General features: G+C 48.0%; 1 protein-coding gene across 3 annotated transcripts in view; it reads right to left on the minus strand.

The window, feature by feature from the left end:
- The window catches only part of IFT56 (intraflagellar transport 56), a 417,739-nt gene that overhangs the window by 232,327 nt on the left and 168,670 nt on the right, over window positions 1-16,742 (minus strand). For all 3 annotated transcript variants that reach the window (XM_063940415.1, XM_063940414.1, XM_063940413.1), the window contains one exon: window positions 11,609-11,780. In XM_063940415.1, the coding sequence (XP_063796485.1) occupies window positions 11,609-11,780 (172 nt within the window). The remainder of the gene's footprint in view (window positions 1-11,608; window positions 11,781-16,742) is intronic.

Below are 16,742 nucleotides of genomic sequence, written 5' to 3' on the forward strand. Positions count from 1 at the left end.
GTAACGGCAATCCAGCCGTAGAATGAGCCTGCTGAATCGTGTTACAGATCCAGCGAGCAATAGTCTGTTTAAGACGCAGGAGCACCAACCTTGTTGGCTGCATACAGGATAAACAGAGCCTCTGTTTTCCTAACCCGAGCCGTTCTGGCCACATAAAGTTTCAATGCCCTGACCACATCTAGGGACTCGGAATCCTTCACGTCCCTTGTAGCCACAGGCACCACAATAGGTTGGTTCATATGAAAAGAAGAAACCACCTTAGGCAAAAATTGGGGACGAGTCCGCAACTCAGCTTTATCCAAATGGAAAATCAGATAAGGGCTTTTGTGAGACAAAGCCGCCAACTCTGACACTCGACGTGCCGAAGCCAAGGCCAATAACATGACCATTTTCCAAGTAAGATACTTTAATTCAACTGTTTGAAGCGGTTCAAACCAGTGAGACTCAAGGAACCATAACACCATGTTAAGGTCCCATGGTGCTACTGGAGGCACAAAAGGAGGCTGGATATGCAGCATCCCTTTCACGAAAGTCTGGACTTCTGGAAGAGAAGCCAATTCCTTTTGAAAGAAAATGGATAAGGCCGAAATCTGAACCTTAATGGAGCCTAACTTTAGGCCCAAATTCACTCCTGTTTGCAGGAAGTGCAGAAAACGGCCCAGATGGAACTCTTCCGTAGGAGCAGTCTTGGCTTCGCACCAAGACACATACTTCCTCCAGATACGGTGATAATGTTTAGATGTCACCGCCTTCCTAGCCTTTATCAGAATAGGAATGACCTCCTCCGGAATGCCCATCTCCGCTAGGATCCTGCGTTCAACCGCCATGCCGTCAAACGCAGTCGCGGTAAGTCCTGGAACAGACAGGGCCCTTGTTGTAACAGGTATTCCCTGAGAGGAAGAGGCCATGGATCTTCCGAGAGCATTTCCTGTAGATCCGGATACCAGGCCCTTTGAGGCCAATCTGGAACGATGAGAATCGCCTGAACCCCTCTTCGTCTTATGATTCTCAGTATCTTTGAGATGAGAGGAAGAGGAGGGAACACATAGACCGACTGAAACACCCACGGTGTCACCAGTGCGTCCACTGCCATCGCCTGAGGGTCCCTTGACCTGGCGCAATATCTCGGAAGTTTCTTGTTGAGGCGTGAAGCCATCATGTCTATTTGAGGCAGACCCCACTAACTTGCAATCTCTGCGAAGACTTCCTGATGAAGTCCCCACTCTCCTGGATGCAGATCGTGTCTGCTGAGGAAGTCTGCTTCCCAGTTGTCTACTCCTGGAATGAAGACTGCTGTCAGAGCTCTTAGATGACTCTCCGCCCATCGAAGAATCTTTGAGACTTCTGTCATTGCCACTCTGCTCCTTGTGCCGCCCTGGCGGTTTACATGAGCCACTGCTGTGATGTTGTCTGACTGAATCAGAACGGTAGACCTTGAAGTAAGGTCTGCGCCTGAGGAAGGCCGTTGCATATGGCCCTTAATTCCAGAATGTTGATGTGTAGACAAGCCTCCTGGTTTGACCATATACCCCTGGAAGTTTCTTCCCTGTGTGACTGCTCCCCATCCTCGGAGACTCGCGTCCGTGGTCACCAGAACCCAGTCCTGGATTCCGAACCTGCGACCCTCTAGAAGGTGAGCACTCTGCAGCCACCACAGGAGAGATACCCTGGCCCTGGGGGACAGGCGGATAATCTGATGAATCTGTAGATGTGACCCGGCCCACTTGTCCAGAAGGTCCCACTGAAAGGTTCTGGCATGGAACCTGCCGAATGGAATGGCCTCGTAAGACGCCACCATTTTCCCCAGCACTCGCGTGCAGTGATGTACCGAAACCCTGTCTGACTTCAACAGGTTCCTGACCAAGTCCCGCAGTTCCTGGGCCTTTTCCGTTGGGAGAAAGCCCCACTTTTGTTCTGTGTCCAGAATCATGCCTAAGAAAGGCAATCTGGTTGTTGGAACTAACTGTGACTTTGGCAGGTTTAGAATACAATGTAACACCCTCAGGGAGAGTGATACTTTGACCAGCAACTGTTCTCTCGATCTCGCTTTTATCAGGAGATCGTCCAAGTATGGGATAATTGTGACCCCCTGCTTGCGCAGGAGCACCATCATCTCCGCCATTAATTTGGTAAAAATTCTCGGGCCCGTGGACAGCCCAAACGGTAACGTCTGAAATTGGTAGTGACAATCCTCGACCACAAATCTCAGGAACGCCTGATGAGGTTGATAAATGGGGACATGAAGGTATGCATCCTCTATGTCTAGAGACACCATATAATCTCCCCCTTCCAAACTTGCAATGACCGCCCTGAGCGACTCCATCTTGAACTTGAACCTCTTTAAGTATAGGTTTAAGGATTTTAAATTTAGAATGGGTCTGACCGAACCGTCCGGTTTCGGGACCACAAACAGGGTTGAGTAATAGCCCATCCCCTGCTGCAGCAGGGGAACCTTGACCACCACTTGTTGGAGACGCAATTTTTGAATTGCTGCTAAAACTACCTCCCTCTCTGGGGAAGAAGTCGGCAGTGCCGATTTGAAAAACCGGCGAGGAGGCACCTCTTCGAATTCCAGCTTGTACCCCTGGGAAACAATGTCTATTGCCCAGGGATCCACCTGAGAGTGAACCCTGACTTGGCTGAAAAGACAGAGACGTGCCCCCACTGGAGCGGACTCCCCCAGCAGAGCCCCAGCGTCATGCGGTGGATTTAGTAGAAGCCGGGGAGGACTTCTGTTCCTGGGAACTGGCTGTAGCTGGCAGCTTTTTCCCCTTGCCCTTACCTCTGGCAAGAAAGGAAGATCCCCGAGCTCTCTTGGATTTATGCGACCGAAAGGACTGCATCTGATAATGTGGCGCTTTCCTAGGCTGTGAGGAAACATAAGGTAAAAAAGTTGATTTACGGGGAGGGGCCGTGGCCTGCGAGGTGACCGGACGTTCTTGCACTGGGCTCCCACTTCAGCCGGTTAATTGCCGCCTATATACCTGCCCTATCCCCTTGTTGAGCCACCACAGCTCCATATTATCCCCCCTAAGGCCCCCCTGTACATGACTCGAGGAGCCGCGGTGCCGGGGGACGTCTCTGCACGTCCCTGCAGGTTGCGGCCTAGCCGGGTCCGGAAGCTGGAGGCTCAAGTGTGCGCCGCACCCGGGATTTGAGCTCCGGAAGACGCGCGAGTCGCGCACCGGAAGTGAACGGCCGCGGACGCCTCCCAAGCTGCCTACAGTGCCTGTAAACACCCCTGGACCCCTGGGCACGGAGCTGGAGGTGGAAGCCTGCCCTGATTTAGTCCACACAGGGGGCTCCTACAGCAGCAGAACTGGCACTTGGAGGCCGCGGCGGCCATCTTGGAAAATCCCTGCTGCTCCTGGAGCTAATATTTGCTATCTCCTGCATCTTCAACACCCCTGGGTTCAGGTGCAGGGTGAGTGTATCTTTTGTCACCATTTGATACACCCTGGTTCTGTTGCAAGCAGATTAGTGAGATGCTGCAGTGAATCTCTGATGTGACCCTCTCCTGCCCTCCTCCACCACTCATGTTTAATGTGTCTGACACCTGACGGTCCTCCGTGTTCCGCATCTCTGTGAATAAAGTTACCTACCGCTACGCCTGTCCTGGTCCTTTACAATTACCTCTGAGCTCCTCTATCACGGCCCCAAAAAAGGTAAAAGGAGCACTGCCACCTAAAGTGTCTTTTCCTAAACAGAAATCACCTCCGACCTCATCTTCCCCTCGGAGGGAACGCCCGGCTACTGCCTCGACCCCTCTGAAATCAAGTAATTCACTGGGCACCATGTCGATTGCTGGCATAGATGTGGACTCTGAGGCGCCCCTGACAGTGAAATCTCTATGTCAGATTCTGGTGGCATTTAAATCTGATTTAACTACCGATCTTACAGCAGCTATTAGAGAAGTCAAGACAGACCTGACTGAAGTTGGAAACCGTACAGATCATTTGGAGCATAAGATGGAGGAACTTGTGTCGTCCCACAACGATCTCATCACTGCTCATGACCAGCAGAGGGCCGATCTGGACGCGCTACGAGATAAAATGGCGGATATGGAGGACCGTTCCCGACGGAATAACGTTAAAATAAGAGGCATTCCAGACTCGGTGGCTAACTCGGAATTGGAACGTTACACCATGACCGTCTTTCGCAAGCTGTTGCCGGACGCTGACACTCGTGATTTACTTATCGACCGTATACACCGCTTGCCTCGTCCGCGTACGGTCTCTAATGATCTTCCCAGAGACACTCTACTACGCGTCCACTTTTTCTCTACCAAAGAAAAGATTCTCAAAGCGGCAAGGAATGTAGGAGATTCTGATGTCCTGGGAGGGCTCCAAATCTTCCAAGACTTCTCAGCTGTGTCAATGGCGAAAAGAAGGAACCTGGCTCCGATAACGACGGCCCTCCATGCTAACGACATATCCTACAGATGGGGTTTTCCGGTGAAGCTGATCATCACTTGCGACGGATCCTCATATGTCGTTACCTCTCTGGATGCCGGAATCAAGCTGTCGGACTGGGACATTTCCGTTAAACAGCCCCAGGGCCTTGGCAGTCGACCTGGAATACGAGCCGAGTGGTCTGCTCATTGAATCTCTGGGTCCCTTCTGATGGCTACAATACCTTGATTACACCGGGTTATTAGTTGTTTCCTGTTCAGGACTATACCTTTCGATTGGGACTATTTCCTGGGATTCTGTGAGTTATATGACGATCCAAACGTGCACACAGTAATTTTTGATATGCCACTGCGACTTATGTGCTGAGTTTTTATGTTCTCTCTCTGCCTAAATGTTTTGTTACATTGCTGTTTAGGTTATATTACTTATTTAGTCCTGTGTACCTAGGTTGATTAACTGTCCCGAGTGTGCTAAATCGGAACTGTTTTGATAGTTTATAGATGAGCAGCATGAGTGGTGGCGTCAGGCCACATCACCCCCTTCCTCCTGTTACTCTACTGCACCTGTTTTTCCCCTTGCAGTAGCTATGCAGGCCCGATGTACAGGGCCTTCTTGGTTTATTCCCCTTTTATCTATGTCCAATTTTAGTTTATACCCATGTAACTTTCTCCCCCTTTTTCTTTTTTGTCAGTTATTTCTTTCTGGGAAACATCTACTATTTGGTACTGTGTTAGGCTGGTGGTTCACTGTGCGGCTGGTGGAGACTGCTGACATGCATTTCATTTATATAAGACATGGTTCGGATTCTGTCGTTAAATGTTAAGGGGTTAAACTCCCCTAATAAGAGGAGATTGGCCCTTACATACTTTTTTAAACAGAAGGTGGATATTGCTGCGGTACAAGAAACCCACTTCTCATCTTTGAAACCCCCGGTCTTTGGCGACCAGAGATATCCCCAGCGTTTTTTTGCAAATGGTCCGTTTAAGCGTAATGGGGTGGCGATTCTAATTGGTGCGAAGACACCCTTTGTGTTGCAAGCACAAGCGTCTGATAAAAATGGCAGATACCTGATTGTGCAAGGTCTTTTAGCTGATAAACTGGTGACTATAGTATCGGTGTACGCCCCTAATGCCAACCAGCTTCCCTTTTTGCGTAAATTATTTACTAAAATTCAAGCACTTCGTAAAGGTTCCTTGATGGTTCTGTGAGACTTTAACCTAGTATTGGACCCAACATTAGATAGATCCCCGAGAGGTATTCCGTTGCGCTCGCCCCCCCCCCCCCAATCCCCCTCTCCAGCTTCCACTGGGTTTAGGAAGTTGGTGAACGAATTTGATTTGTACGACACTTGGAGAGTCCAGAATCCTTCAGCAAGGGATTACACCTTTTATTCACCGGTACATAACTCATACTCACGCATTGATATCACTTTCTGTGACAAATGGACTCTGCAGCACATTCGCTCAGTGGACATTCTTCCCATAACATGGTCAGACCATGCCCCGATACTTTGCCGGTGGGATCTTGATAGACAGTACCTACCCCCCCACCCTTGGCGACTATCTCCTCATCTGCTCTCCAACCATGTATCTAAAAAGATGATTGAGGATAGTATATCAGGTTATCTATTGTCCAATGCCCCATCTGACACGTCCACATGTAATCACTGGTGTGCGTTAAAAGCTGTAGTTAGGGGAACGGCTATCCAAGCAGGTGCATTACTAAAACGTCAATCAGCTCAATTGCAAAGCGACTTGGAAGCTAAATTGAAATGTTTGGAAGACCAAAACAAACAGACCCCGTCTCTGTCCGTTCGAAAGGAGCTTGCCGTTGTACGGGGCCAATTGCAGAAACTCTTAATGGCCCGAACACAGCAAGCTTTGAATAGATTGCGCAAGAGATTTTATATAGCGGGTAATAGACCGGGCAGGTTACTGGCCCGAAGATTACGATCCCAACAGGCTCGGAATAAAATTAAATTCCTGATGTCCCCCTCCGGTTTAAAAATATCCAACCCACTGGATATCTCAAACCAATTTGCCCATTATTATGCCCGACTGTATAATCTCTCGTCGGACCCCACCACCCAACAACCTACAGCATCGTCCATTGATAACTTTTTAAGTTCCTTGCGCCTCCCTTCTTTGTCGGAGGCCCAGGTAGAGCTTTTGAATGCTCCCTGGGCCTCGGAGGAAGTTGTTGAGGCAATCCAATCGCTGCGCTCAGGTAAAGCTCCGGGACCGGACGGTTTCATAAACGATTTTTATAAAGTGTATCAAGGACTTCTAACACCTACATTGACCAACGTTTTTAATGACATAACTGAGACGGGCTCCCCCCCAGGGAAATGCTGGAGGCACAGGTGGTGACGTTGCCTAAACCAGGGAAGGACCTCTCTTCTTGCCAGAATTACCGCCCCATAGCGTTATTGAATGGAGACATTAAATTATTTGCCAAGCTTATTGCCACCCGAGTAAAACTCTTCTTGCCTACCTTGATTCACCAGGACCAGGTGGGGTTTGTACCGGGAAGGCAGGCGTCGGATAACACCCGCAGAGTCTTTAATCTCCTCGATTCTTTGCCGTCTGATCGGGGTCTTCTCCTGCTATCCTTGGATGCGGAGAAGGCATTTGATCGGTTGGGTTGGCCATATATGAAATCTGTCCTATCTAAATTTGGCTTCAGCGGTCGTATTCTCTCCGGCATGCTTGCATTATACCACTGCCCCTCGGCTCGGGTGTTTAGTAATGGCTTTTTATCAGATGTATTTCCCATTACTAATGGCACAAGACAGGGCTGCCCCCTGTCCCCGCTAATCTTTGCGCTCGCTATAGAACCTTTGGCAGCGAAAATCCGCCTCAGTCCCCTGTTCCCTGGTGTTTCCCTTGGGTCCCAGTCGCATAAACTGTGTCTTTTCGCTGATGATGTTTTGTTATTTGTAACTGATCCCATAGAATCCCTCCCCCACTTACATTCTTTGTTAGATGATTATAGTAGAGCCTCTTATTATAAGCTCAATACTGCAAAAATGGATGCTCTGCCAATTAACCTCTCAGATTCTCTTGCTACCCTTCAATCAAAATATCCCTATAACTGGCAAACTTCGTCCCTTACCTATTTAGGTGTTTCCATATCCCCTAAAATAGAAACAGTACTGGAGGAAAATCTCAAACCCCTCCTTGTATCACTCACACTTTTAACCAGATCCTGGGCGCTATATGATATCTCTTGGCTTGGACGCTTAGCTGCGTTCAAAATGTCCCTCCTTCCCAAGTTGATGTATCTTTCCCAAACGATACCTTGATAAATTTACGGCCATTATGGTGAAGTATATATGGGCAGCCCGGGCCCCTAAAATAGCACGCACACGGATGGTTCTACCCAAGAGTTTGGGAGGACTGGCGATGCCAGACCTTGTACTTTACCATGAGGCGTGTACATTAGCACATGTAAGGATGTTTGGGGCAGCTGGATTAGACCTGGGATGGGCTAATCTGGAGAGAGAAGCCTGTACGGCTTACCCATTGGGGGACATTCTACATACCCCTAAGAGCCTTCGCCCATCTTCTTTACCAACACTTCCCTCTACACGTACCTCACTGCAAACATGGGACAAATTAGCGGCGAAACTGACTGCTACACCACCTACCTTTAAATCTATTTCTCTCCGTGCCCTGATGAAACTAATCCAAAATTTGAATATCTCTCGATGGCATTTATGTGGCCTCTCTACACTGAGTGATTTATTAGACGGTTCAGTAATGATACCTTTCCCTGTCCAGCAATCTCAATTTTCCTTACCTGATTCCTCACGACTGAGCTATTACCAAATTAGTCATTGGTGGAGCTCGATTCCTGTTGCTACCAGAGATGTTCATCCATATACTCACCGGGTATACGCTAGACTGAATGTGACAGATTCTAAGGGAGACATATCCTTTTGGTACAACGTTCTCGTGGCCCTATTGCCCAACCCTAAAGTCAAAGCACAGATTAAGTGGGAGAAGGATTTGGACCTCAGACTGTCCGATTCCCAATGGAGTACCATCTATTTATCTACACACACTATGTCTAAGTGTCTTAACCACACTGAGATGCACACAAAGTTGCTGAACAGACTTTATCTCACCCCAGATAGACTCCATGTGTTTTGGCCCTCATGTTCAAAATTCTGTTGGCGGCACTGTGGGGAAGCAGGTGATATTTTTCACATTTTTTGGACTTGTCCCTTACTGGCCCCCTTCTGGGCGGCTGTATTTGACTTACTTAATAATGTCCTCCATGTGTCCCTAAGCCCCTCCCCTGGTATGGCGTTGCTTCATTTGATGCCGAATACCCTATCCTCCCGACACAAATATGTATTGGGTCACATTCTTATAGCGGCAAGAACAGCTCTGGCGCAAAACTGGAAACAGTCTACATTGCCTCATATTTCGAAGGTTATTCAAAAAATTGAATTCCATTGTGAGATGGAAACACAGTTTGTGGCAATGTCACTGCATCCTCCTGCGAAACTACCAGATTGGTCATTATGGCGGGAATATGAATCAAGTAGAGTCCGGCCCCAATCCTTACCGACTATTTCTAATCCTAACCCCAGCCAGTTCCCTTTAAACGAACCGAATGATTCCCCTGACATTAGTCCATAAATACTCCGATCTCAGTGCTTGTATATGCTTGTGTATTTATATGTAGATGTCATGTTCTAATTGGATGCAAAGTGAATCTGTTATCATAGATGTTTCCCTCCCTCCTAATTGTTTATAATTGTTTATTACTCCCCCCCCTTCTTTCTTTTTGTACCCTACCCTTTTTGTTGTTGAAAAAAAATAATAATAAAAACTTAATGATAATAAAAAAAGTTGATTTACCAGCAGTAGCTGTGGAAACTAGGTCCGCGAGACCTTCCTTAAACAACTCCTCACCCTTGTACGGCAAAACCTCCATATGCCGTTTTGAGTCGGCATCACCTGACCACTGTCGAGTCCACAGTGCCCGCCTGGCAGAAATCGCCATAGCGTTTGCTCTGGACCCCAGTATGCCGATATCCCTTTGAGCCTCTCTCATATACAGGACCGCATCCTTAATATGTCCCAAGGTCAATAAAATAGTTTCCTTATCCATCGTATCCATATCAGCAGAAAAGGTATCGGTCCACGCTAGTACAGCGCTACAAACCCAAGCCGACGCTATCGCCGGTCTGAGTAATGTTCCGGTATGTGTGTAAATTGACTTCAAGGTAGTTTCCTGCTTGCGGTCAGCAGGATCCCTGAGGGCCGCTGTATCCTGAGACGGCAGCGCCACCTTTTTGGAAAGGCGCGTCAACGCCTTGTCCACCCTTGGGGAGGATTCCCACCGTATCCTGTCCTTGATAGGGAAAGGATACGCCATAAGAATCCTTTTGGGAATCTGCAGCTTCTTATCTGGAGTTTCCCAAGCACTTTCAAATAACTCATTTAATTCAAAAGAAAGTGGAAAAGTAACCTCAGGCTTCTTTTCTTTAAACATGTGGATCTTAGGATTAGGCACCGCGGGGTCATCTATAATATTTATTTATTAGCAGTTTCTTATATAGCGCAGCATATTCCGTTGCGCTTTACAATTAGAACAACAGTTATAGAACAAAACAGGGCAAAGACAGACATAGCGGTAGGAAGGCCCTGCTCGCAAGCTCACAATAATATGCAGCACATCCTTTATAGCAATAATCATATAATGAATACTCTTTGCCAATTTTGGCTGCAACCTCGCATCACCATAATGGACACTAGAGTCAGACTCTGTGTCGGTATCTGTGTCAACTAACTGAGAAAGCGGCCGCTTTTGAGACCCAGAAGGTCCCTGTGACATAGGGAAAGGCAGGGTATGACCCTCTGTGTTGTCCCTGGACTCTGCTTTGTCCAAACGTTTGTGCAATAAATTCACATTTGCATTTAAAATATTCCACATATCCATCCAGTCATGTGTCGGCGTTGCCGACGGCGACACCACACTCATGCGCTCCACCTCCTCCCTAGGAGAGCCTTCCGCTTCAGACATGCCGACATGCACGTACTGACACACCACACACTCAGGGAAAGCTCTATCTGGAGACAGTTCCCCCACAAGGCCCTTTGGAGAGACAGAGAGAGAGTATGCCAGCACACACCCAGCGCCAATAATCTTGGGAAAAAGAAAAATATTACCCAGATACAGCGCTATTCACTGCGCCCAATTATGTGCCCCCCTTCTTTGAAATCCTATGTCACCGGTGATCAGCAGGGGAGAGTCCGGGGAGCCAGCTTCTCAGCGTGTGCTTGAGGAGAAAATGGCGCTGGTGAGTGCTGAGGGAGAAGCCCCACCCCCTCAGTGGCGGGCTTCGGTCCCGCTCTTTCTTTAAACTGGCGGGGGCTCTGAAATAATATCAAACTGAGTAATTATATTCCTAAAAGCCAGTGCTGAGGTCTACATTGCAGCCCAGGGCAACCCTTCCCCCCGCGCCCTGCACCCCACAGTGTGCGCTGTGTGTGTTGTGGGAGCAATGGCGCGCAGCGGTAACGCGTTACCTCTCCGAAGCTCTGAAGTCTTCTGCCGCCTGTGAAGTCTTCTGCCTTCCTATACTCACCCGGCTTCTATCTTCCGGCTCTGCGAGGAGGACGGCGGCGCGGCTCCGGGACGAACCGCTAGGGAAGACCTGCGTTCTGACTCCCTCTGGAGCTAATGGTGTCCAGTAGCCTAAGAAGCAGAGCCTAGCATTTAAGTAGGTCTGCTTCTCTCTCCTCAGTCCCACGATGCAGGGAGCCTGTTGCCAGCAGGTCTCCCTGAAAATAAAAAACCTAACAAAAAACTTTCTTTTCAGGAAGCTCAGGAGAGCTCCCTGTAGTGCACCCAGTCTCCTCTGGGCACAGTATTAAACTGAGGTCTGGAGGAGGGGCATAGAGGGAGGAGCCAGTGCACACCCATACCTAAAGTTCTTTTTAGTGCCCATGTCTCCTGTGGAGCCCGTCTATTCCCCATGGTCCTTACGGAATCCCCAGCATCCTCTAGGACGTTAGAGAAATATAATCATTGGGATGTGTTGGGATAATGGCCTTCGGGATCCCACTATCGGTCTTATCAATATCGGTATCCCAACTGCTATAATTTCGCTCCCAACCCCTGACAATGACTGCATTTTACAACTATATTGTATTAAAGTCAACAATGTGTATTCTTACTTCAGCTGCTTTCCCATTGTAGAGACGGAAGTGATTGCAGGCCTTGAGATTCAGAGCAATGGTGCTGTCAGGAACCTGTTGCAAATACACTGCAAGGACCTCTTGTGAAACATCATAATAATCAAGCTTATAGTAGCAAAGAGCAACGTAGACATTCAGAGCAAGGAAATCCCTATAGACAAAACAAAATATTTTTTTTACTATAGCACACAACACAAAAATATTTGACATGTTAAATATCCTATGTACATAGATTTAAAAAAACAACAACATTTGTACACACAGAAATCATTCATCTCCTCCCACTAGGAAAAAATAAGCTAAAGATACATTTCTGGCAAAAGCTTTTAACATTTTTTCAATGGGAAATAGCGTTACGTTCTGTGCCTCCAGTGATCTCTAACAGCCAGTGAGACAATGCTTGTCACGCTCACACTTATTTTCTGTCGCCACCTTAAAATGCTGAACTGAGCTCTAGGTTAAATGTATGCAAGGCACCGGCTAGGACATTGAGCTACACATCTCAGCATGCCCTGCCACAGTTTTGCTATTAAGGCATGCTAAAACTGAGGCAGGGCATGCCGGGATGTGACGTTACACAGCAGCTGGAGGGCCGCAGGTTGAAGACCCATGTGCTAGGGGATCACCAAGTATACACTTGGCCAAATTCATATCTGCACGCAAACCCGATGGCTTGTATACAAATAGGATTTTAATTACCTACAAGTAAATCCTTTTCTCGTAGTCCGTAGAGGATCCTGGGGTCCACATTAGTACAATGGGGTATAGACAGGTCCACTGGGAGCCATGGGCACTTTAAGAAATTGATAGTGTGGGCTGGCTCCTCCCTCTATGCCCCTCCTACCAGAGTCTAGAAAACTGTGCCCGAGGAGACGGACATACTTTGAAAGAAAGATATAAAAGGATAGTGGTGAGATTCCGAACCAGCGCACACAAACTACAGGAAAGCCAAGCTAACCAAACTTTAAACCAGGAACAGAAACCGCAGAACCAAAAATACTTAAATCAAGTAACAGTGCAGGAAGAAACTAAGCACTGGGCGGGCGCCCAGTATACTCTACGGACTACGAGAAAAGGATTTACCATTAGGTAATTAAAATCCTATTTTCTCTTACGTCCTAAAGGAAACTGGGGTCGACATTAGTACCATGGGGATGTACCAAAGCTCCCAAACAGGGTGGGAGAGTGCTGAGGTTCTTACAAAACTGACTGATCAAACTGAAGGTCCTCAGAGGCCAAAGTATCGAACTTGTAGAACTTAGCAAACGTGTTTGAACCTGACCAAGTAGCTGCTCGGCAGAACTGTAAGGTAAAGACACCCTGGGCACTAGCCCAGGAAGAACCCACCGACCTTGTAGAGTGGGCCTGTACAGATCTTGGAAACGGCAAACCTGTCAAGGAATATTCATGCTGGGTAGTAAGCCTAATCCAGCGTGCAATTGTCTGCTTTGAAGCAGGACACCCAATTTTATTAGGATCAAAGAGAACAAACAGAGAGTCAGATTTTCTGTGACGAGCTGTCCGCTTCACGTAGATCTTCAAAGCCCTCACAACATCCAGGGACTTGGAAGTAGCAGAGGTGTGGGATAACCACCTTCCCACAATAGGTTGGTTGACATGAAACGCAAACACCACCTTTGGAAATTGCTGACGAGTTCTGAGTTCAGCCCTATCTTCATTAAAAATCAAATAGGGACTTTTGTGCACCCCCAGCTCCGACACACGCCTCGCAGAAGCCAAGACCAACAGTGTGACGGCCTTCCAATTAAGACATTTTACGTCAACATCCTGTAAAGGCTCAAACCATTTAGATTGAAGGAACTGCAACACGATGTTGAGATCCGAAGGTGTTGTAGGAGGCACAAAGGGTGGTTGGATGTGCAGAACCCCCTTCACAAATGTCTGAACCTCAGGGAGAGAAGCAAATTGTTTCTGGAAGAAAATGGATAAAGCCGAAATCTGGACTTTTATGGAGCCCAAACGTAGGCCCACATCCACACCTTACTGCAGAAAAAGAAGAAAACATCGCAGTTGAAATTCCACCGCAGGAAGTTTCCTGTACTCACACAAAGAGACATATTTTTTTCCAAATACGGTGGTAATGCTTAGACGTTACCCCCTTTCTGGCTTGGATCAGGGTTGGAATAACCTTTCCAGGCTAGAATTTGATGCTCAACCTCCATGCCGTCAAACGTAGTCGTGGTAAGTCTTGATAGACGAACGGCCCAACGACCTGTTGGAGGTCCTCGCAAAGAGGTAGAGAACACGGGTCCTCTAGGAGCATCTCCAGTAGATCCGCATACGAGGCCCTTCTTGGCCAGTCTGGAGCAATGAGAATTGCTTGAACCTTTTCCCTTTTTATTCTTTTGAGAATTTTAGGGATCAATGGGAGTGGTGGAAACACGTACACCATCTGGTAGATCCATGGAGTCACCAGAGCGTCCACCGCCACTGCTTGTGGGTCTCTCAACCTGGAACAATACCGCTTGAGCTTCTTGTTGAGACGAGAGGCCATCATGTCGATTTGTGGCATTCCCCACCGACGTATCAAGCACCAGAACACCTCCAGGTGAAAGCCCCACTCTCCTGAGTGGAGGTTGTGTCTAAGGAAGTCTGCTGCCCAGTTGTCTACTCCCGGATTGAAGATCAAGGACAACGAGACAGCGTGTCTTTCTGCCCAGAGGAGGATCCTTGTTACCTTTGCCATTTCTGCCCTGCTCTTCGTTCCGCATTGTCGGTTTATGTACGTTACTGCCGTCACATTGTCCGACTGAACCAGAATGGCTTGATCTTGAAGAAGATGCGATGCATGTAGAAGGGCGTTGTATATGGCCCTTAGTTCCAGAATGTTGATTGGAAGAATTGCTTCCTGACTTGACCATTTTCCTTGGAACTGTTCCACCTTGGTGACTGCTCCCCAACCTCTGAGGCTTCCGTCTGTGGTTAGCAGAATCCAATTTTGAATCCCGAACCTTCGGCCCTCGGTCAGGTGAGAAGCCTGAAGCCACCACAGAAGAGAAACCCTGGCTTTTGGCGACCGACGGATCCTCTGGTGCATGTGAAGATGCGATTCGGACCATTTGTCCAACAGATCCAGCTGGAAGGGCCTTGTGTGAAACCTTCCATACTGCAGGGCCTCGTAAGCGGCTACCATATTTCCCAGAAGGCAAATGTGTAGATGCACCGAGGTCCGGGTTTGACTTAGAACATCCCGCACAATCGACTGGATCATCAATGCCTTTTAGGCATTGATGGATCACCAATACCTTCTGCGCCTCCGTATCGAATATCATCCCCAGGAACAGAAGCCTCCGTGTTGGTTCCAGATGAAATTTTGGTAGGTTAAAAATCCACCCATGATCCTGGAGTAGCCGAGCTGAGAGAGCAATGTTGATTAACAACCTCTCCCTGGATGATGCCTTTATCAGGAGATCGTCCAGGTACGGCATTATGTTCACTCCTTGCTTGCGGAGGAGAAACATCATCTCTGCCATTATCTTGGTGAACACCTTCGGTGCCCTAGAGAGGCCAAGTGGCAGGGCCTGGAACTGGTAGTGACAGTCCTGTAATGCAAACCAGAGATAAGCCTGATGAGGTGGCCAAATCAGAATATTAAGGTACGCATCCTTGATATCAAGAGACACCAAGAATTCCCCCTCCTCCAGACCTGAGATCACCGCTCTCAGAGACTCCATCTTGAACTGGAACACCCGTAAGTACGGGTTCAACGACTTGAGGTTTAAAATGGACCTTACCGAACCAGCCAGTTTCGGAACTACAAACAGGTTGGAATAATAACCCTGGTTTTGCAGCTGAAGTGGAACTGGAACAATGACCTGAGTCTGTACCAGTTTCAAAATTGCTTCCTGTAAAGTCATACTTGCTTCTTGAGAAGCTGGTAAGCCTGATTTGAAGAATCTGTGAGGTGGGAGTTCCTGAAACTCTAGTGTGTAGCCCTGGGCTATAAGATCTTTGACGCAGGGATCCTGGCATGACGTTGGCTATATGTGACTGAAGAATCTCAAATGGGCTTCCACCTGCCTATCTTCCAGGCAGTGCGGTCCACCGTCATGCTGAAGGCTTAGAGGAAGCAGAACCGGGGTTCTGCTCCTGTGAACTTGCAGTTGCTGGTTTTCTGGGTTTACCTCTATCGCCTTTGAAGGCCGTAGAAGAACCTTTGGTTTTGTTTTTAAATTTCGCTGTCCAAAAGGACTGCAGAGTTGGAGCAGTGTAGGATTTTCTAGTCGGGGGAGCTGCGGAAGGAAGGCATGTAGACTTACCCGCTGTAGCCTTGGATATCCACGTATCCAGTTCATCTCCAAAAAGGGCTTCACCTGTGAAAGGTAGGCTTTCCACGCCTTTCCTGGAATCTGAGTCCGCAGTCCACTGGCGTAGCCACAAGCCCCTGCATGCTGACACTGCCATGGCAGTGGTGCGTGCGTTGAGTAAACCAATTTCCTTTATGGCCTCCACCATAAAGTTAGCAGAATCCTGTATATGTTGTAGGAGTAAAATTATCTCACCCCTGGATAAGGAATCTAACTCGTCAATTAGATTACCTGACCACTTTGCAATGGCCCTAGAGATCCACGCACAAGCTATAGTGGGTCTCTGGGCCACCCCCCACAGCTGTGTACAGAGATTTGAGAGTGGTCTCAGTCTTGCGGTCTGCAGCATCCTTCATGGAAGCTGCCCCAGGAAAAGGTAAAACTATCTTACGTGACAGCCTAGAAACCGATGAGTCAACGATCGGTGGGTTTTCCATTTTTTCCTATCATCCTGAGGAAACGGGAAGGATGTGAGTAACCGTTTAGGGATCTGAAACTTCTTGTCAGGATTTACCCACGTTGCTTCAAATAGGGAATTGAATTCCTTAGATGCAGTGAAAGTAGCAGAGGATTTATTTTTTACATTAAAATTAGATTCCTCATCTTCCTCTGTCACTTTGTCAGGGATGTGCAGGACATCTCTAATAGCTTCTATCAAGGCCTGTATTCCCTGTAACAAAGCTGCACCCCCCCCCCCCCCCTCCCGAGTACACCTCACCCTCCTCTGGGTCTGATACATCATCATCATCGTTATCAGCCTGCATGACTTGGGCCAGAGTATGCTT

Source organism: Pseudophryne corroboree, chromosome 9 (assembly GCF_028390025.1).
Source record: "Pseudophryne corroboree isolate aPseCor3 chromosome 9, aPseCor3.hap2, whole genome shotgun sequence".
In the NCBI taxonomy this organism is placed as follows: domain Eukaryota; kingdom Metazoa; phylum Chordata; class Amphibia; order Anura; family Myobatrachidae; genus Pseudophryne; species Pseudophryne corroboree.